General features: G+C 37.6%; 1 protein-coding gene and 1 pseudogene across 2 annotated transcripts in view; both read left to right on the top strand.

Moving 5' to 3' along the window:
* The window catches only part of LOC113416218 (cystathionine beta-synthase-like), a 28,460-nt gene extending 23,625 nt beyond the window's left edge, over positions 1-4,835 (top strand). For both annotated transcript variants that reach the window (XM_026673972.2, XM_087967555.1), the window contains exons 12-15: positions 215-349; positions 837-945; positions 2,203-2,287; positions 3,160-4,835. In XM_026673972.2, coding sequence (XP_026529757.1) covers positions 215-349; positions 837-945; positions 2,203-2,287; positions 3,160-3,332 — 502 coding nt within the window. In that variant the 3' untranslated portion in view covers positions 3,333-4,835. The remainder of the gene's footprint in view (positions 1-214; positions 350-836; positions 946-2,202; positions 2,288-3,159) is intronic.
* A 1,211-nt stretch (positions 4,836-6,046) lies between these two features.
* LOC148130485 (uncharacterized) lies at positions 6,047-8,698 on the top strand (annotated as a pseudogene).
* Positions 8,699-22,216: the final 13,518 nt, after the last annotated feature.

Raw genomic sequence — 22,216 nt, 5'->3', positions numbered from 1 at the left:
ATAAAGAGGCACACTTTGAAAAGAAAAACAGGAATTAAATGGCATGCTAAGAACAAATCTTTCATCTCTTTTCTAAATGAATTAAATAAACCCCTTATATCTATCTCACTCTTCTTTCATTTAAGCTGTGTACATAGAACAATCATCAAGGAAAACCAGAACAGATTCTGACTGCAGAGCAGTAACAATATATACTATTTTTTTCCTCTGACAGGTGGTGGAGTATTAAAGTCCAGAAGCTAAATCTTGCTGCTCCTCTGATTCTTCTCTCAGATGTGAACTGTCAAAAAGCAGTTGAAATCCTGCAAGAAAAGTCATGCAATCAAGCACCAGTTGTTGCTGAATCAGGGTAGCTTTCTTTTTAGGGTGGGCATGGACAACTGATTTTGGGAGGGGTGATCCTTCATTTTTCCAAGGGTCCATTTTAAAAGTTCTTTTAGAACTTTATGGAGCAAAATAACCATTACATCCTGAAGAAGCTCAGTGTAATCGTTTAACAACTTCTGGGGAAGCAAAGGTAAAAGAAAAGTAGCACCAAATGCCAATAGCACAATGTTTTGGATGGGGGGAGGTTTACAACTGAGGGCTAGGAGTTATCCACTTCTGCCTTGTTTTAGCAGTCACTTCCCTTCAAGATAATATTTCATAATATTTTATGCCTAAAGCAGTAAAGGGTTGTCCATTATTCCCTTAATTAAGAGGATCCTTAAATGGATCCTTAAACTAAGAATGCTAGACTCAATATGGACTCCGTCCCTGTGCATGGAGAATTTTGTAAGATTCCACTTTGTCTCCTTCCATGTCTGAATGTAAAAAAAATGTTTGTTTTCTTGAAGCGTCATCTTGGGAATTGTAACTATTACCAACATCCTCTCCTCAATCCTGGCAGGAGTAACACAGTTCTCGGACCCAATTATAAAAGTTACTTATCAACAATTTTCAAAGGTATTTATCTTTACGTCGTTGAAAAATTCATAACGCATCAATGATTGCATCATCCATAAAAGTGTCTAATGAACAGGACAAGGAAGAGGCAGAAATTATAGATACAGTTTGAAAGCCAAAGAGGTTATGTGAGAGAAAGGGCTTTACCTCATAAGTAATGTGATATATCACTAAGTCCTTGCAAAAAATTGAGTCAGTTTGTGGCCTTCATCTTGTGTTTATGGTGTCTTGCTTACCAAATGCATTAACCTCAGGATTTGTATGCTAGTCAGGTTGGTGACTGATCAATGTCTGATGTATATCTTGGCCAGTATATCCCAGTAGTCTATTAACTAAAGAAAGGGTCATAAGCTCTTTCTTCTCACATGTTCAAGCCACACCTCTGGTTTATATACTGCAGCAGGTTACCTGAACTCACCATTTTTAAAATAGGTGATGATGCAGATGTTTGTACCTGTAGTTGTTAAATTCTATCACTTTACAGAAAAAAAATGGTTTTGGTGTTCAAGTATTATTAACTTAAGAGTGAACCATAATTACAAAATATTACTGTAAATTTCAAGTGAAGGCAAGGCCAAGGGGAAAGGAAGGGGGTGTCCCACCTATTAAATAAAGGCACTTCTCACATATCAGTAGGAAGACAAAGATACAGCTCTTTTCTTGAGCTTTCTCAAAATAATGTATTCTCTGGATGCAAAAAAAAAAAAAAAAGACTTTCACACATGTTATTCCTTGATGGATTTTTAAGTTAGTTGATAGTGACATGAAAGAATTATGAATATAGAGTACAGTACACACAGTTTTAAAAATGCTTTTATTAACTGAACACAAAAAGAGCAAGCAAAAAATACATAGTTATGAAGAAAGAAAGAAAACTCTAAAGTATAAAGCCTGGTTGAGTAAGCATGTTGAAGTACCTGAGTTTAGGAACACAGAGAACACACTTAGGAGTATGTAGGATGTAAATTAGATTTCAAGATACGATGTTCCCTTGGTTTTTAGAATTTCATCACCAGAGCTTCATATAAATTGGGTTCTCCATGCCGTAATCCTATTTGCACCATTTCCCTCCTTTCTCAGGAAACTAGGGAAATATTAGGTGTTGCTACTGCAGCAAAATGACTCTGAATAAGCACAGATTCCCTATGTAAGATTTAGTTTATAACAGAACAATATGGGGGAGAAATTTGGAATGGTGAACTTGATCTTGGGCTCCTACTAACCATTTGATTCACTTGATTATTTTGGGATGCACAGATTAATCTGAATGATACCCTGGGAAAGCTTTCACATGTCCTGGAAAATGAACAATTTGCTGTTATAGTGCATGAAGTGGAGCAATGTAAGTACCAAAGGAGGGCGTTTATATGGCATTGAGGATTTTCAGTCAGTATTCTGGGTTCATTCTCATACCACCCTCACTTCAGCATGAACATGCCCCAGTCACCATTTTTATATGATGTGTCTTTATGATGTTGACCTTGTATCACCCCCAGGCCATATCTGAGGCACTTTAAGATTGTCTTTAGCTCCTTCATGCTTGAATTATTGTTTTCTTTCTTCTCTTAACACACTTTGGGCTATGAGTATGATCTAGCATATTTCACTGCTGATGTGGCAAACAATATAGTCAAATATGGGATCTCCTTGGTATCAAATGGCCTTTTTATGCTATGCAAGCATTCACTCTTCAGACATGCACTCAGATTCTAGAATAGCCCTTCATTGTTACTTTGGATTGCAAGAAAGACTCCTGGCTTTCCTCTGCATATTGACCTGTGCTTTCTGAAGTCCCTGTCTTGTCTTATGTGGACTCTTTATGTGCACAGGTTTAATGCTTTTGTGGGGGAGGGGAGGAGAGTCATCTGGATTTTCACAGCCCAGATATTTAGCCCTATGATAATTGTTGTAATGGTCACTTTAAGAGCAAAGTCTGTCCCTAATGGTCAATGATCTGGAGATGAGGGAAGAAATTGAACCTTCCATTCCAAACATTTTGTGTTCCTTGATGCACAAAAAGATATGATAAGCTCCAGGCTTCTTCCTCCCCTCCCTATCTGGCAGGAAAGAGGGTGAGGTTTGAGGGACTACATAGAATAAATGAGACATGTTCATCTGTATGTTTTAAGTCAGAAGTTAGTCTTAAATTAAGAGTATACCATTGACTGCTTTCTTTCATTCTTATTTGGAAATACATTCCTCTTTCTTTTTCAGACAATGCAAAGGGGTCCTCCTTGATGAAACAGATGGTATTTGGTGTGGCCACAGCTGTTGATCTGCTCAGCTTTATCACACCAAAGAACAAACCTCAAGATCTAAATGCATCACTCACATCTGTTTATGAAAGCACTTTTCCAGAATCAGGAAAAAATAGCTATGATGTTTAACTTAATGATTTACAATATGGCAGGGGTATCTGCAGGGGTGGTCAAAAAAGTTAAGATGGTAGCTGTGATGGGGTGACACACATAAACTCCAAGAGGAGTTTCAATCACCCCATCATGGCTGCCATCTTGATTTGTTTACTGTATCTTGCTGACACCCTTTCAATACAGGATGTTTTTTATATATAAATGTGCCTAGTAGTTCTTGGTCTACTTGATGTCCCTCTGAATAACAATTTTGCCAATAATGTGAGATTAAGATGATCTGAGAATAATTTTTAACAAGATGTTATTCTGAGACATTTTAAAGATAAGATTCTTGGACATAACATAATAGTAAATGAATCTCCCAAAGAGGTATTGCTGTTCTGATTTCTTTTGACATTCTCGTTTGTATGTTAACTTTGATTGATAAATGCCTTTCAAAATCTTGTTGCAGAAGAATAAAGTAAAAGTATCTGAATAAGTAAAAGTACCTGAATGACACCCAGAACATTGACAAAGAAGGGGCCTGAAGTACTGGCAGTAAGGTGAAGATGTGTCAGATTTTTTTTTTGCTTCAGAGGAAAAAATATCTTACCTATATGGAGTGACTACAGGTCGTATCTGTTAATACTGACCAAAGCAACTTTACTCTTTCACATTTTTAGTAAGAAAGGTTTCTAGAGTCAAAATATAAATATAGTACTTCTGCCATTAACTTTTCTATTTAAATTTTCATTTTGATCACTGAAAACAAATCATTGCATGTAGAATACAAGTAGTCCTTGACTTATGACCACAACTGAGCTCAAATTTTCTGTTGCTAAGCAAGTCAGTTGTCAAGTGATTCTCCCCCCCTCGCCATTTTATGATCTTCCTTGCCTCTGTTGTTAGGTAAATCACTGCAATTTTAAATGGTTGTTAAGTGGATCTGACTTCCCCTTTGCTTGTCAGCGGGTCACAAAAGCTGATCACATGACCCCAGGACACTACAACTGTCATAAATACAGGTCACTGCTAAGCATCTGAATATTGGCCATGGGGGATGCTGCAACAGTTGTGTGAAAATGATTCCAAGTTACATTTTTATTGCTGTTGTAATGGTCTTCAAACAGCCATTAAACAAGAGGTTGGAAGTTAAAACTAGCTGTAGTGCAAGCCTATTTAACCCTACATAATTTTATGAAAAGAAGACAGGAGTTAAAAAAAAGAAGAGAGCCTTGCCTGAAACAAACATAGAAGACAGGTGGAAATATCACAACTTTTGTGAAAGATCACCACTGAATTTTTTTTTTTTTAATGTTGCATTCTGTGTGAGGCTAGCTCTCAAAAACTTGTTACTCCCTGGATTTGAATGTAATGCTAACTGCAGAAGCTATTAAACACATAGAAATGGACAGAGAGATCACTCTACTCAAAATATCTTGTATATATGACTTGCCTAGTAGCTCCTGTCAGGAACTGGGTCCATTTCTTCAGCCATATTTCAATGATTTGCAATTGAATAAAGAAAACATATTAAAACAAGGGAAAAGCATATTCTTTATGGTGAGAGATAACATACAGCTAACATCTGGGATTTGGGAACAATTGTTGTTGTACATAATCATTAAACTACCCAAAAAAGAAACAGACAAAAGAAAAACTGCAGCATATGCATAATGCAAATTTAAAAGGGTCACATTTGCACTGCAATGTAGTGATGTACAATTCATCATTCTTCCCACCTATGTAACATGTAATGTAATGTTATAATATATTAATTTCATAATGAGTACTTTCCCCCTTCAGAATAAAATATCGTTTTAATTTTAATTTATTTTAATTTCTGCATTTTCTGTATTTTAATACTACAGAAATTCTTTAGGAGTTAGGAACTCCACAGTATTATTTATATTTTAATCACTTAGCAATTATTTATCTGCATATTACAAAAGGTTTCCTAAAGTACCGTGTTTCTCCAACAATACGGCCTCCACCAATAGGAAGGCCCAGCATGATTTCTAGGCATGAGGTGAAATTAAGCCCCGCCCCCAAAATTTAGGCCTATTACAACCATGCATTTCCCTGCCATTTCTCACATCGTTCATTAGAACTACACGAGGTGAAGAGAAATGGGGGGGAAGGGTGGGGGAGATGGGGAGAAAACTTGCCTTTAGGAGTGCCCTGCAGGTAGCCTAGGCTAGAATACCCTGATAGCCGATAGAAGCTCCCTGAAGGCAGAGTCCCCAGCCGCTTCAGGGCGTGGCATGGCTGCCCGTGTCCCCTCACCTTTAGGCAGTCTCTTTCGGGCGATGGAAGCTCCCCAAGTGCAGTCAACAGCCACTTCGATTGGCCAGTAGAAGTGGCCTTGGGGCGAGCACACAAACACACTCCCCTCACCGCGAGGCCGCTTCTATCGGCAGATGAAAGCTCCCTTGAAGGCAGAGTCCCCAGCCGCTTCAGGGCGTGGCATGGCTGCCCATGTCCCCTCACCTTTAGGCAGTCTCTTTCGGGTGATGAAAGCTCCCCAAGTGCAGTCAACAGCCACTTCGATCGGCTGGTAGAAGCGGCCTCGCGGCGAGGGGAGTGTGTGTGCGCGCTCGCCCCGAGGCCGCTTTCAAGCTGACAATATCAAGTACACTGAAGTCAAGAAAAAAATTAGAGGTGAATACATCAAGAGAGTGAAAAAGATCTTAAAGTCCAAACTCAATGGAGAAAATACCATCAAGGCAATCAACACCTGGGCAATACCAGTCATTAGATACACAGCTGGAATAGTGAACTGGACTCAAACAGAATTAAAAGCAATGGCTAGGAAGACCAGAAAAATAATGACAATGAATCATGCCTTTCATCCTCACAGCAACATTGACAGACTCTACCTACCAAGGCAAATAGGTGGGCGTGGAATGTTGGGAGTACATCAGATAGTTGAAGAAGAAAAAAGGGCTTTGGAAGAATATCTGAAGGACAATGAAGAAGAAGCACTGAAGTTAATACGCCAGGAAGGCTTGCTGACTATCAGAGAGACCAAACTGGCCTACAAGAAAGACCAAATGAAGAACAGAATGGAGGCATGGGAAGACAAAGCACTACATGGCTATTACATTAAAAAAAATAGCAGGGAAAGCAGATAATAACAAGACCTGGAATGGCTAAGAGCAGGACAGTTAAAGAAAGAAACTGAGGGATTAATTCTGGCTATGCAAGACCAAGCCTTAGGACAAATGTATACAAAGCCAGAATTGAAAAGACAGGAACAGACGGTAAGTGCTGCCTATGCAAAGAAGCTGAAGAAACAGTGGACCACCTGGTAGGCTACTGCAAGAAGATTGCACAAACTGACTACAAGCAGTGGCATGATAAAGTAGCAACAATGGTACATTGGAAGATCTGCAAGAAATATCATTTGCCTGTAAGCAAGAACTAGTGGGACCATAAAATAGAAAAAGTCATAGAAAATGAAAAAGTTAAATTGCTTTGGGACTTCAGAATCCAGAAAGACAGGCACCTGACACATAACACCCCAGACGTAACAGTTGTCCATAAGAAAGACAAAAAAGTCTGGATAGTGGATGTGGCAGCAGAAGAGAAGAGAAAGAACTGGAGAAGATAACAAAATATAAAGACCTACAAACAGAACGATTATGGCAAAGGCAAGCAAGGGTAGTACCAATAATAATAGGTGCCTTGGGTGCAATCCCAAAACAACTGAAGCACCACTTGAACACCATAGGCATTGACAAATTTGTCAACTGCAGAAGGCAGCTTTACTTTGAACAGCTTCCATCTTGCGGCGATATCTGTAACACCATCAAACATCCAGATTTGCCTATCCCAGGTCCTTGGTAAGGACTCAATAGGTAGACAAAAATGCCAAACCCAGTCTGAACATCTGGCTGACTGTGTGAACAGCAACAACAACAACAACAACAACAATAATAATAATATTGCAATCAAAGCCAGAATAGAAAAATCTGATGATGACCCCAAATGCAGACTCTGCAAAGAAGTGTACAAAACCATCTGAGCTGTTGCAAGACAATCACTCAGACTGGCTACAAACAACATCACAACACAGTCGCTGAGATGGTCCATTGGAACTTGTGTCTCAACTACCATCTGCCAGTAGCAAAGGACTGGTGGGATCATAAGTCTGAAAAAGTGGTCGAATATGAGCATGCAAAACTACTGTGGGACTTCCGAATACAGACTGACAAAGTTCTGGAACACAATACCCTGGATATCACGATTGTGGAGAAGAAAAAAATGTGGATCATCGACATTGCCATACCTGGTGATAGCACAATCGACGAGAAACAACTTGAAAAAGTCACCAGATATCAGGACTTGAGAATCGAACTGCAGAGACTCTGGCATCAACCAGTTCAGGTGATTCCAGTGGTACTTGGCACATTGGTGCTGTGCCTAAAAACAATTGGCGCTGACAAGATCACCATCGGTCAGCTGCAGAAGGCCACCTTACTGGGATCTGCTCGCATAATCCGCCAATATATCACGCAGTCCTAAACACTTGGGAAGTGTTCGATTAGTGATTTGTGATACGAAACCCAGCATAGTCATCTCGTTTGCTATGTACACTGTTGTTTTTTGTTTAATAATAATAATAATAATAATAATAATAATAATAATAATAATAATAATAATAATAATAATAATAATAATAATAATAATAATAATAAATTCTTGCAGCCCAAGAACAAGCCATCAGAACGAATGTAATCAAAGCCAGAACAGAAAAATCTGATGATGACCCCAAATGCAGACTCTGCAAAGAAGCGGATGAAACCACTGATCATATACTGAGCTGTTGCAAGACAATAGCTCAGACTGGCTACAAACAACGTCACAACAGAGTTGCTCAGATGGTCCATTGGAACTTGTGTCACAACTACCATCTGCCTGTAGCAAAGAACTGGTGGGATCATAAGTCTGAAAAAGTGGTCAAAAATGAGCATGCAAAACTACTGTGGGACTTCCGAATACAGACTGACTAAGTTCTGGAACACAATACCCCGCATATCACGATTGTGGAGAAGAAAAAAGTGTGGATCATCTACATTGCCATACCTGGTGATAGCACAATCGACGAGAAACAACTTGAAAAAGTCACCAGATATCAGGACTTGAGAATCGAACTGCAGACACTCTGGCATCAACCAGTGCAGGTGGTTCCAGTGGTACTTGGCACACTGGGTGCTGTGCCTAAAGACCTGGGCAAGCACTTAAAAACAATTGGCGCTGACAAAATCACCATTGGTCAGCTGCAGAAGGTCACCTTACTGGGATCTGCTCACATAATCCACCGATACATCACGCAGTCCTAAACACTTGGGAAGTGTTCGACTAGTGATTTATGATACGAAACCCAGCATGGTTATCTCGTCTGCTGCGTATACTGTCATTTTTGTATATAATAATAATAATAATAATAATAATAATAATAATAATAATAATAATAATAATAATAATAATAATAATAATAATAATAATAATGATGTCCTTACAAGGCTAGAAACACAATTTTCAAAATGTGTTCAAAATGTGATAAATAAAATAAAATAAATCATGAATAAATTTCTTTCTTTTAAAATGGCTTGAAGATAAATTCATCCAGCAAACGTAGGTTCTGAACGTTTTCCAATCTTGAAGAAACAATAAAAAGTAAATCTCCAAAATGATTAGAATGATGAGTTTTGGTTGAACCATGAGTCCATAAAATATGTATTTATACGTTAGAGCACAATGGAAGCCTCAATTCCCAACTGATCACAAACAGCTACAAAAATATCAATTTCTGATGTATATTCACAAAAATCAGCTGTCCAGAGTACATATGGGCAATCTCAGATCTTTCTTTTTTTCAGAGAAAATTCTGGCAATCTGGATCTCACATCCAGCTGCCTTTTTTACCCTAATGCCCTGGCAATCTACTGTGATGGGGAAAATGTGGGGATTAATTCTTCTTTCTTTCATCAAGAGGTCTCAGCCATAGATTTATTAACAAACTCATATTGTTGCACTTAGTATTGAACAATGTTGCATCTAACTAGACTGCATAGCTAGACAATATAAGCCTCCTTTCGCTCCACATATGTCACAAGAGTGGGACAACATTTGCAGCCAGTAGAGACAAGACAGAAATCAGGAGCTGTAATTCCAGCATGTTTGGAGGATTGTTTCAGTCTGTAAAAACTGAAAATGTAGGGAAGAAGGATGTGCTGGTGTTAGACATTTAGATCTACTTTAAACTTAATCTGTAAAAAACAGAAGAAAAAGCACAGAATTTCTTACTGCAAGATGTCGTGGTGGTTGTAAAGTTGAACAGCTTTAAAAAAGGAAAGGAACAAATCCATGTGTATCAAAACTATTGGATAGTAGTTATAATACAGGTGGTCCTCCATCTGATTTTATGATATTTTTGCATAAATCATGAAGCTAATATTGTGATTATTAAGAGAATGAATGTATTTCTATGAACATTTTTGCTGGAAACTAACCAGAACAGCTGGAAACCGCAAAAAATGTCAAAAAACTCAGTCATGTCACTGCAGAACACTGCAACCAAGCCCCCAAAATATTGTCATTTGACCATGGGGATATGTGCAACCATCAGAATTCTGATACCAGGTCATAAGTGGCTTTTGGAGAGGCTGTTGTACCTTCAAATTGTCACTAAGAGACAGGTTGTAAGTCAAGGCCCTTTGACAACTAGTGATAAGTAAGAAGATACTATCAAAGTCATATTCTATTTGTAAGTTTCCTAGAAATGTCTGGTTGATCTCCATAGCAGAACACTGGAGTAAATTGGCTTTTGTCTTAATCCACCACAGTTCCCTTTTCCTTAAATGAAGAAATTAGTGTTACTGCACCATGATTTTGGCATTTTGTTTCTTTTACCCCAGTGTGCACTCAGTGTGATATCTAGCTTTAAAGACTGCTTAAGATCTATCTCAGAGATCTTTGTTTGTTGTGTGCCTTTTCTTGTTCAATTAGAATTTATCCTTGTTTTTTTAAAGAGTAGTTGAGAGAGATGGCAACTGTGCCATGGGAATGATACTGAGGCTTTCTTTCATGTGTAGCAAATACAAGAAAGAGCAGCTGTTCTAATCTTAAACAAAGCATAGGAAATGAATTGAGAACTCAAATCTAGCTTTAACTCCATGCAGTGTTTGTTACAAGAAAGATGAATTCAACAAGGGCAAACCATGATAAATGTCAAATCAACTTTGGCCCTAGTTATATGACAGACTCTCAGTGCTTCCTCATTCATGCAGCATTTTGTGATTATCTTCCTTCTGACTACAGTAGGGAAGCATAAAATAAAGCCCTAGGCGTTTAGCTGTTAACATCTAAGCTAGTTTGGCAGGTCTGCTTGCATTTTTGTCAACATTAAGAGACTATAATACTTTTCTCATTAGTAATGTTTTGAGTAGGAACTATATCTTCTTGTGAAAGCAGAAAGAAGTTTTGGTATAATGATGAGTTCCACTGACTAGGGGCATCCGTGGATAGGGAGGTAAAAAAAATGTTGAAACAGTTACCACAACTACATAAGCAAAACTCTGTCCTTTTGACAGGCTTTCAGGCTTTGCACAGCCAGAACTGACAGCTTCTCTGTTTTCATCTCAACCCTTGGATGTCCTTTATTTCAGTTCTAATGTTCTCTATGTTCTCTGGTTAGCAAGTGAGCCAGATGTTGCTCCTTAAAGCCTGATGTAGGACAAGGCACGACAGGGCTAGCATTATAGCAACATATGTCTACTAATGAAAAAACACCTTGTCTACAAATTGAGCAAAATTACAAAGTCCATTTGCTGTGACCTCAAATACACTACAGAACCATAATAAATTGGCTCAGCTATCAAACCCAATGAACTTGGAAATCAGGCAAGTCTGAAGATGATGCAAAGCCTTCATGTTGAAATGCCACAGAATTTTAAATTTCTTGCAGTGGAGGGTTGAGATTAATACAGGCTTACAGTCTCAAGCTATATAAATGACAGCAGAAATCAGTTAGGAATGTTATAAAATAAACTAATATGTATTCACTTAGAAAGTTTAAACACTAATATATGGATTCAGAAAAGTTTTAAAGAGGGAAAAGTAAACTCTTTGAATATTATTTGTGAGAAATCCTGGAGAATTGACAATAAACCAGAAGGCTGAAGAACAGTAATTACTGACTTCCTTATCAAAAAGAATGAAAAGGAGGGTCCAGTTGGTCTAACATCTGTGCCTAAGAAGACTGTCAAATGATCGATCTGTAGCCACTTTGTGAAGTATGTAGTAAATACCAGAAATCAGCATGAAATGAATATATGAAACACTTAGTGTATTTAAGTATGTGTGTAGGTGTGGGGGGGTATGTACTGTGGCTGTGTATACACACATAAAAACAGAGAGACCACAGTGTATGTGTTTGTGTAACACACACACACACACACACACAGTGAGAGTGAGTGGGGGGGGGGAGAGAAAGAGAGAGAGAGAAAAACCACTTTGTAATTCTTTTACAATCATTTTAGCTGCATCTACCACAAATACCACCATCTGTTATCTGGGTTCTGAGAACCATGGCTTAACACGGTTTATCAAAACCCTCATTGGCTGGGATCACACAATTTACTAAACCATAAACCACAGTATATGTATTACTCTTGTAGATCAGCATGCACTTGGATCTCATTGAAGAAGCTGCAGTTATGAATGGGTTGCATGGATGTGAAAATTCAATAGGGTACACAGATTGTTTAGAACAGTGGTTCCCAAAGTGGGATGCCTTAGGAGGGCGCTAAGAGGCAAGGGGGCCAGCAGGGGGTGCTGGCCCCCTGCTGGCCAGGATCCATTGGACCAGATCTCCACCCTAAAAATTACTTTTCCCCAATGTACTACAGTGCTAATTCTGAAGAAGGTAAAACCAAAATGTACTGGTAAATTACAAGAACACACACACACACACACACACACACACACACACTCCCTTCTAATCCTGCTGGAGCAGATGATTGGACTAGAATAGATATCTCATTATTTTTCTCCTCCCTCCCTCCCTCCCTCCTTCTTTATTTCTTTTTCTTTCTGTCCCTTCCTTCCATTCCCCCTCTTTCTTTGTCCCTTTTTCTTTCTTTCCCTTTTCTCTTTCTTTTTTTCCTTCTCTCTTTCTCTTTCTCTCTCTTTTCTTTCTCTCTCTTTCCCTCTCTCAGGCTCACCCCACTGACTTGCTTGGGTAGGACCCTGCAGTGCAGTGGGCTCAATGGGGTGGACCTGCAGGGCCGGCACCTAGAACGTGGCAGTGTTGTCATGTTTGAAAAGGAAAGCAAAGCCAGAGGTCGGTAATTTTTGCTGCAAAGAATCACAAAAGCTTCTGGGTTATGCACAAGAAGGGACACACATGTCAATGCAATTCAGCAACATAAAATAAAGAAATACAAATAAAACAAATCAACAAGAATCGGCAAAGCATCTCTGATTAGATTCTATTCACTACTAGAATCTAATCAGAGATGCTTTGCTGATTCTAGTCCAATGACCTGCTCCAGCAGGGTTAGAAGGGAGTGTGTGTATGTGTATGCATGGCTGTCAAAACTCCAAAAACAGGTCAAGTATCTCTGGGGAGGCCAGTCATAAATTAGAACACTTGCTAAACAACTGGCCATTAAGTGAGGACCACTTGTTTGCCAGTCACCTGGCCACGCCCACCCAGTTACATGACCACCAAACCACACCTACCCAGTCATGTGACCAGCAAGCCATGCCCAGCCAGCAAGCCACGCCAGCCAGTCACATGACCAGCAAGCCACGCCCACCCAGTCATGTGACCAGCAAGCCACACCCTCAAATTAGGCCTCGCCCACAGAAATTTGACTTCCACCCCTGGGTGGGGGGCACCGAGGATGAGTTTGTAGCACCAAGGGGGCGGTGGACTGAAAAAGTTTGGGAACCACTGGTTTAGAACAACTAGAACAACAGCCTTCCATACAACTCTCATTCCCCCAGATCACCACAGCAACAAAGTATGATTAGATTGCAGGTCCAAGAGGTGTTAAGATACTAATTATTTAAATGGGGTTGACAAGGTACATCACTGTTCGTTTTCCTTGCACACCCTCCCCAATCATTGTTTACGGTTAAATGTTTAAAAAGGACATATTTCAGGAAATGGACTTCTGCATCTTAACAGTTTTAGATACTTCAAAACTGTTGTATCAGTCACTGCTACCTACTTATATGCAATGCAGGCAAGCTGCACAGTCAAAATGGATTACTTCATTCTGATCTTTTAGCTCCCCCGGGAGCTCATTTTAGAAGCTTCACTTTCTGGGTATCCATATAAATATAGATCTTTCTAGCTGGACTCAGGAAGAAAACGGCTGTGGAACAAAGTCTGCTGCACAAATTACCTGAAGCTTACCAAGGTAATGTTAGTTTTCCTAGCACAATTAAGGATTTGGCTGTATGAATTTTCCATTATCATTCTAAAAGAAAAATGAGAAATGCCAATGATGAATATTATGAATACTTTTTTTTCTTTTCTTTCTATTTACAAGCTAGAAAAAGGTTGAGGAAAGTACTATGTTGATGGTTCCACCCTCCTTTCTGTGCAGTATAAAAACATCATTCTAAATCACATGAGAACTGTTGAGTTGAAGGCTGTATAAAAATGCTTCAAATAAATCGAATGATTTTGTGCAGGAAGTACAAGCTGAATGGGCATGTTGTGATTTAGTCTCTTATTTGGGAGACTGAAGGAACATGTGATCGACATTCCAATTGTGCTTGCTCTCCCCTCTACTTCTTGGCTGTATACATTTACATGGGAATGTATCCTATTTAGATAATTTAATTTTACTTCTGAGTAAACATCAGATTATATAATTAAGACTTAAATGCAACCTACTATGTAAGTGATCTTGACATCAGTGGGAGAAAATGCTATATAAAGTAATTAAATTCTTTCAGAGTAGATTCAACAATAGTATACTGTACATATTAAAATCTTAATAAACGGTATCTTTTTGTTTTGATATAGAATGATCAATCTTGAATTCACCTTTTGCCTTCTGGTGGGCTGCTGCTTTTTCCAAAACATCAACTGTAGGCATATAAAACCAGACTGTTCTGCTGTAAGCTGCCTAGCCTGTCCTAAACATTACAAAGCTGTGACTGTCAAACATGAATGCTGTCCTTGTTGCATCCCCTCAATGTTTGTGTCCTGCCTTTCTGGTGGATGAATGTCTTAATGAAGGCTATAAAGATTCTTCTCTTGGAACAATCTGTGCATACTGATTTTGGTACCAGGATGTGTACATGTAAATCACTTCAGAACATCGTATGTCATTCAATTTGCCCCCAAATTCCTTCAGAATGCAAGCATATAAAAAGACCTTTGGATGGTTGTCCATACTGTGCTTGAACCACAGGAAATTGTGATGAAATACTTGCTGATAATATTACAGAAAAATGTAAGATTTGTAAGTGTCCACCAGAAGGTAGAAAATTGCGGTACATTTTCAAATGTTAGGTAAACATTGGAGCACAGTAAATACAAGCTCAGAATATTTAGACATATGGAGATTCATGTACTGAAGTAATAAACTTGATCTCTTGAAAACTGCCGTGTTTTGTGTAAGTCTTCTGTTACCCTTTAAATATATTGGATTTCAATTTCCATAATCCTTCCCTTGTCATAATCAGAGTAATATATTCCAGGGTACCATGCTAGGAAGACTCCTCTTCACTATAGTCAGCATTTTTTTTCTACATAGCTGGAAAAACTAAAAGATCTTTCTTTATTAGCATTTCTAAGTGAACCCAACTCTAATAATAAAAAGACCAGCTTGCACAATGATGCATGGTCCAGATTTTGTCCAGATGGCTGTTGGATAGTGCTCGCAGCACAGAAAGCAGCATAAGTCTGCATAAAATGGTCCAGTGACCATTATGGTGACAGAGAATAAAACGGGGATTTATAGAATATATTCCAATAAAACTGCATCTTCACCTAAAAAAACTTCATCTAAGGCTTAGAGGATCATGTGAGAAATATTAGAAAAACATAGGATCAGTGATTATAAGTGCAAGTTTTCAATTCAGCTAGCAGGAAAATCTGTTAGGAAACCCTACCTCAGCCTTTTTCTAGATACCATGCTGTATTCTCCACAAGTTCAAGATGGGAGTGTCACTTTACTGAGCACAGAACAGGAAGATATTAGACTCAGTTTAATATTAGATTTGTTATTTCTCTGCAGGACAAAAATTGGTGTATTAAAATATGTAGAGAAAGGAATATCATTGTACATTGAAAAATAAATTAGGAATTAGTATATTATGTATATTATGATTTTAATCAGTCTGATGAAACAATTCTAGGACTAAGCCAAACCCACCCAAACTCTGTTATACCTTATTATAAAGTATCCAGTATGAGTACAAACTGAAAGCAATTGTAACTTATGAGGGAAAAAGTTTTTTTAAAGTTTTTGTATCAAGTGCAGCCAACATGTTGATGCTAATTTGTGTTTTTATTGTATAAAAGGATTCCAGGGATACATTTCTAGTTGCTTAATTCACCATTTTCTCACATTGAAAACAATACTGAAATTCCAATGAGATCTGAGATCTCAAATTCTCGTCCTTTTGAAAAAGCCAATTGATAGCATTTTTGTTTATAAAATGTGTGTGTGTGTGTGTGTGTGTGCTTACACTCACACAACACATATAGGGTAGCTATTTTGCATAATTTCTTTTTCTTCGAGAGTAGTGGCATATGGTGCTATTTAGATACAAGAAAAAGTTTTTGAAATAAAGATAACAAACCTATTTTATTTCCTGAAATACTGACAGGGTAGCCTGAAAACCTGACTACAATTTGAACATGTTGTCAACATAAAAATTGGCTCTGTAATAAATGACATCATCTTACCCCTTCTCTATATTACCATATAATGATTTAGATTTAAGTAATATTCAACAAAAAGGGTGAGACTTTTCAAGGCCTCCATTTCCTGCAAATTGGTCCTAACTGTTGTCTACTAGTATTAACAACTACTAAATGCCTTCAGAGTCAAGAGAGGGATAGAATACAGATAATCCTTGATTTACAATGGTTTTGTGACCATCCAAAGTTACAACGGCACTGAAAAAAGTGACTTATAACTGCTTTTCACATGACCGTTGCAACATCCCTATGATCACATGATCAAAATTCAGATGCTTGGCAACTGATTCATATTTATGACGGTTGCCATGTCCTGAGGTCATGTGATCACCTTTTGCAACCGTCTGAGAAGCAAAGTGAATGTGGAAGCCAGATTCATCTAACAACTGTCACTAACTTAACAACTGCAGTGATTCACTTAATAATTGTGGCAAGAAAGGTCACAAAATAGATAAAAAAATTCACTTAACAGATGTTTCATTCAGCAACAGAAATTTTGGGCTCAGTTGTAGTTGTAAGCCAAGGATTACCTGAACTGGAGTTGAGGTGACTTGGGCTGATTCAGCATTGCTTTTCTTGCATTTCTTTAGCTCATATAAGAAGTTCATAACATAATGTGATACTTCTAGAATTATGAGTGGGAGAATAAATATGGTTCTTTCTCTCTTTTATTTAATTCTGAGGAAGATTATACATTGTGGCTTGATGGAACTGCATTTTTCTATTTTTGTTTTTACTTTAATCCTGAAAAAAAACCCCACTATTCAGTTATTCGATTTTTTTTTTATGGTTCATGTAACACATCAAATAAAAAAGGAAAAAGGAGAAGTCTCTGAATAAGACTTTTCTTATTGTACATATTTTAACATTTTTAACATCTTGGTAAAATGGTCCTTATAAAGCTTCCAATTGGTCAGAACAGGAAAACTGGCCTAGCTTGTTTTGCAAAAATGTCATGGAATGAAAACAATTGTCATGAACTATTCTCCACAGATCACCTTTATGGTTATAGTGGCCCATTCACATTTTTCCATATATTTAAATAAATAAATAAAACAGTTAATGATTTGGGGAGCACAGAGAAGTTTCCTGAGCAGGTTTATTGGCTGGGTACTTTAATGGTGGATTCCAAGAAGCAAATATATGCCTTTCAGAAATAACTATGCCGTTCTACTACTACAGTACTCAGCATAGTAGCTTCTCATGTTTCATAGAAAACTTATTTTGAAACTGACAAGACTTTCAGAAACAGTCTTGTTTGTGTTTCTGGTGTCTAAAACAGCATCTTGGTTCCCATCAATAAAAACCAAGGGTCTGATATTGCTTCCATTAATTTATCCTTATGGGAATTATGGAAGGAACTATAAATCATAAGTGTTGTTGTTTAAAATAGAAACTAACTTAAAAGTGCAGAGTAATGAAGTGCTTCTGATGGTCTTTACAGGCATTTTCTAAGGAGTTTCAAAATTTTGATATCCCTATCATTTTTATTTAAGGAAATAAATACTTTGAAAATTGTCTATCAACCTACTTCTGTTCAATTAATGTGTAGTTTTCCTTAGCCAATAAAAATTAATAAATTTTATTTCTTTGCCCTTGAATAATGTCAGTAATAAGAACAGTTGATATCTGAAAAATTATCCTTAGTATAAAAACACTTTTTGTTTCATTGCAATTAATTTTGAAAACCAGAACAATATTGATAGTTGCATTATACAGAACCCACAATAGGGGAAAACTAAATGTGATCAATACAATTAATGTTTATCAAGGTAATTTGATAGTTTACTTTTAAACACAAGGTAGAGAACATAGATGTTTTGAGTTCAGCATATAAAAATATTGATGAATCATTCTCTAGCACATTTCCAAATATATAATTAAAAATATCCCAAAATTTTCAAATTTAGATTTCAAAAACTATCAATCAAATATAAAATATGCTGAAAATATAACCTTTTACAAATAATAGCCTGAACTGAAAAAGACAATGTTGTATATTTTAAAGCAAAGCTCCATTGTTATCTTACCCGCACTAATTATAATCAAGTTATTTAATCCTTCAATTGATGGACCTCAAAATCCAATGTCCTATTCTTTACCTCTGTCATGTTGACACTCAAAAATATATCCCAGCGTTTGATTATGCAGCTGGCACAAATATTTCTAATACTACATGCTTACACTAGGTCAGGGGTGTCAAACTTGTAGCATCACATTATCATCACATGATGTACCATGACTTCCCCCCACCCTTTGCTAAACTGGGGGTAGGCATGGCCAACATGTGACGCATCCAGGCCACAGGCTGCGAGTTTTACATCCTGCACTAGATGTTGTCAACAAAAATAGCGACCTCAACCAAAAAAAATAGGATGTGTGCCCTGGATGTAATTAACAGTGAGGGCTTTTCTTAATTTAAAAGATTAAAAAGCCTGTAAAAATAGAATTTAATCAGTGAAATTCCAAGAGAAAAAAATAAACTAGTCAGAATTCATGTATTATTTAAAAACAGTTGCTTAACATGTCTGAATAATGAGATATGCCATTGAAGACACTATGATAAATTGGTGTACCTTGCCTTGAAACTCATCCCTAATAATGCTCAATTTCTTGAATTTCTTGGAGCACGCTGAGACCTAGTGAAGAACTGGGGACCGTTATACCAGGGTGTGTGTCCTCAGTTTTTCAACTCGGTCTGCAAAGCTATGAGACTAGAGACTACCCATCCTGGATTCTCCCTTCGGCTCATTAAATCATCTGGATATCAGATTATTCTGGTGATTATCTCTGTCTTTTTCAAAGAGGTCTTTCTGGGCCACTTTAACAAAATTTATAGCAATAGGCTATCTCTGTTGCCTTTTACACATTGATGCACCTTTAGGATTCAGATCAACGAAAATTATCCCCAGTCATATAGTGCTCAAAATATTTGGGGAAAAATATCATTGTTGTTTTTTCTTTGGTTTTTACAGAATCCACAGAATACCAGCAAACACATGCATTGCCAAATCTGTATTTCTGTATCTTTTGTAGGATTGATATTGATTGTAAGTTATTATATGAAATTTGTTACATATGGCTCTTTAAGAACCAGCCTATATATGAACATTAAACATGAATTTCAGATGAATAAAAATGAAGAGCTGATTGGTTTCATTTTGGCAAGGATCTTCTTGCATAATAATAGAGAACTTGTGTCTTGATCTGACATTCAAATATGTCTGATTGATTTATATTTCTTCAGGCCATGTAATTGCCGATAGAATTGTAAAGTGAGCTGCTTCTCTGAGAATGTTAATCGCTATGATTTTAATCCTTGCAGTCCCAAATGCAAAATAAAAATTAAAACATGGGGAGTGTCTTTTGGTGGCAGTTAGATTCAGGTGGGGTAGTTCTCAATTACTTTGGGGTGTTTGTTTAAAAAAATATTCAGCTTGAACATTTCTATAAATCTACATTATATTAACGTTTTCAAGATAAATGGTCTGGAAACATCTTTTCACATTTTAATTCAATTTTTACAAAACTCAAAAAGAGAAATAATGGGGATTACTTCCAGCTGACATCATGGCGCTGTCAGATGTGAAGAGCAGGTCTCTGTGCTCCCATGCCAAGTTCTCCCTGTTGGAGGGCTCCAAAAGGAGCTAAAGCCACCCTGAATGGAATTAAAAATGGAATCAGATAATCTGGAACAGTGGTCGCCAACCACTGGGCTGGGGACCACTGGTGGTCCGCGAGAAAATTTGGGTGGTTCTCAGAGAAATATCCCCCACAAAGCACCCCCAAAAAGCAATTAACCCAGGCTGGGCAGAAACACAAGGCTGCGCTGCCCATATGGGCTGCCCACCCACTGGCCCCCACCCTTCAGCCGAGCGCAAGCCTTATCTTGAGTAGAGCCAAGTGAGCTGGAACTAGAAGGTAAGACCAATGGTGGGAGAGGGAAATCCGCCCCGGGGTGGCTTGCTGACACTGGTGGGAAAGTCGGTCCCATATTCCAGAGCTGCAGTAGTCACAGGACTGGCCCTTTGGTCATTCCGAAGCAGCTGCAGGCTGCACCGGCCTGCCATGGACTGGAGGAGCAGCTGCTCTGGGATGACCAAAGGGCCAGTCCTGTGACTGCTGTAGCTCTGAAATATGGGACCAATTTTCCCACCAATGTCAGCAAAACTCCGTCAGTCAAAATTCATATTAGTGGTGCACAGGATTTAAAATTATGAGTTTGGTGGTCCCTGAGGTCCAAAAGATTGGTGACCCCTGATCTGGAAGATACTTTTGAAAGAGAGATAGGGGCTTGAGTGGATATTTTGGAGACCTGGCAGCTTAGAAGGATAGAGATGGGAGAAATATAGTCTGAATGGTGAAGATACAGATGATGATTGAGATAAAGATCCAAGAGAGGAGTATGGGAGGAAAATCAGAAAACGAATAAGAATTGAAGTATTAAAATGGACGAGAGATGATGGATGATGGATTATATATATATATATATTTCCCTAAGGATGGCCTGATTAGAAATCTGAAAAGAGGTAGAAACAAAAATATACACTGAATACCATACATGTAAATACCAGCAAAAACTTAAGAAAACAAAAATATACACCTTTATATAAAGCAATAGTTAGATGGAAAGATTGAAAGTTGAAAAAGGGTATTATGATTTAATTTTTTAAATAATAGAATATAAGTAATAATTTGATGGGAAAGATTGGAGGGTGAAAGATGATATTACCATGTATGCTTATAACATCATTGGCATGAAATGGGAATATTGAAATATTGAATAACAACTTTTTAAAAAACCATGTATACCAGTTTGATTAGTATAACAATTATTATGATTATCATTATTCATGTTTGTATCAAAATGAATTATACCCAGAGGCCACACTGCTTATGTATTGATATTGATGTTTATTTAAAAATAATGTTTATTTAAAAATAAAAATCTAATAAAACAGGGAGGGGAAGAGAAATAATGAGTTTAACTTTCACACAATCATAAGAACCAATGCAATATTAGCTCTAGCTTCTAAGGTCTCAAGACAGTGAAACATGCCAGACTATCTTGATATAAATTTGTGATCTTTCAACTGGCTACCCATATTTGTGTTTATTGTATTCTGAATCTGGGAAAATGAAAGTAGTGTGTTTCCCCTTTTCCTGTGGGATTATGATGATAATCTAATCTAGGACACTAATTTACTTCTATCATTGCAAGTCCAATATTTTGGGAGAAAATTATTTGTCCTGAGAAATCTATTTTTATCTGTACCTTGTTTATCTTGGCTGATCTAAAAAAGCTAAAGAAATGGACCAGTTTGTATTTGGATGAAAAAGTGGCAGGAAATGCCAGCTATAGGTTACTAGGGAAGGAAAAAAGTATGCTGAAAGAAAGTAATTGAACCACTGTGATATTGTGCATGAAAGCTGATGGACATGTTCATTAAATCACCAGAATCCAGCTTTTCAAAGGACACTTTATCTTACCTTATTTGTATCAAAGCTGCAGAATACATAACATTTGGGATGCAGTGAAGTGGGAAAAAATTACAGATAATCCGGAAGAAAATATCTGCACACTGTCAACTAATGTGAAGTATGTGTTCTGTTGAGAGCTTTTAAAACTATAATAGAGACTGTGCGTTTTTATTCACCTGAATATCACTGTTCAGCAGTCTTCCCAAACTGGGGCGCTTTACTGGGATTGCAATTTATAGATTTTCCAGCCATCATAGTTTAGATGCTGTTGGCTTGTATTTCTGGGAATTAAAAGACCCAAAACATCCAGAAAGCACAGGCTGAAAAAAGCTACTCTTGTGAGACAGCATTCAATATGGAAATTTGAATGGTAGTTTGCATGAAATAACAAAGTGCTGACCAGTATCCAAGCTTCCCATTAAGGAATAACGCTTAATATTTTACTATGAATTGTACCATTATGGGAGAGCAGAGAAACATA

Source organism: Notechis scutatus, chromosome 5 (assembly GCF_049901735.1).
Source record: "Notechis scutatus isolate UNSWTSFEM ecotype Mainland chromosome 5, rNotScu1.2, whole genome shotgun sequence".
Lineage (NCBI taxonomy): Eukaryota > Metazoa > Chordata > Lepidosauria > Squamata > Elapidae > Notechis > Notechis scutatus.
Note: the sequence above shows the minus strand (reverse complement) of the source record. Positions and strands in the feature narration are given on the sequence as shown.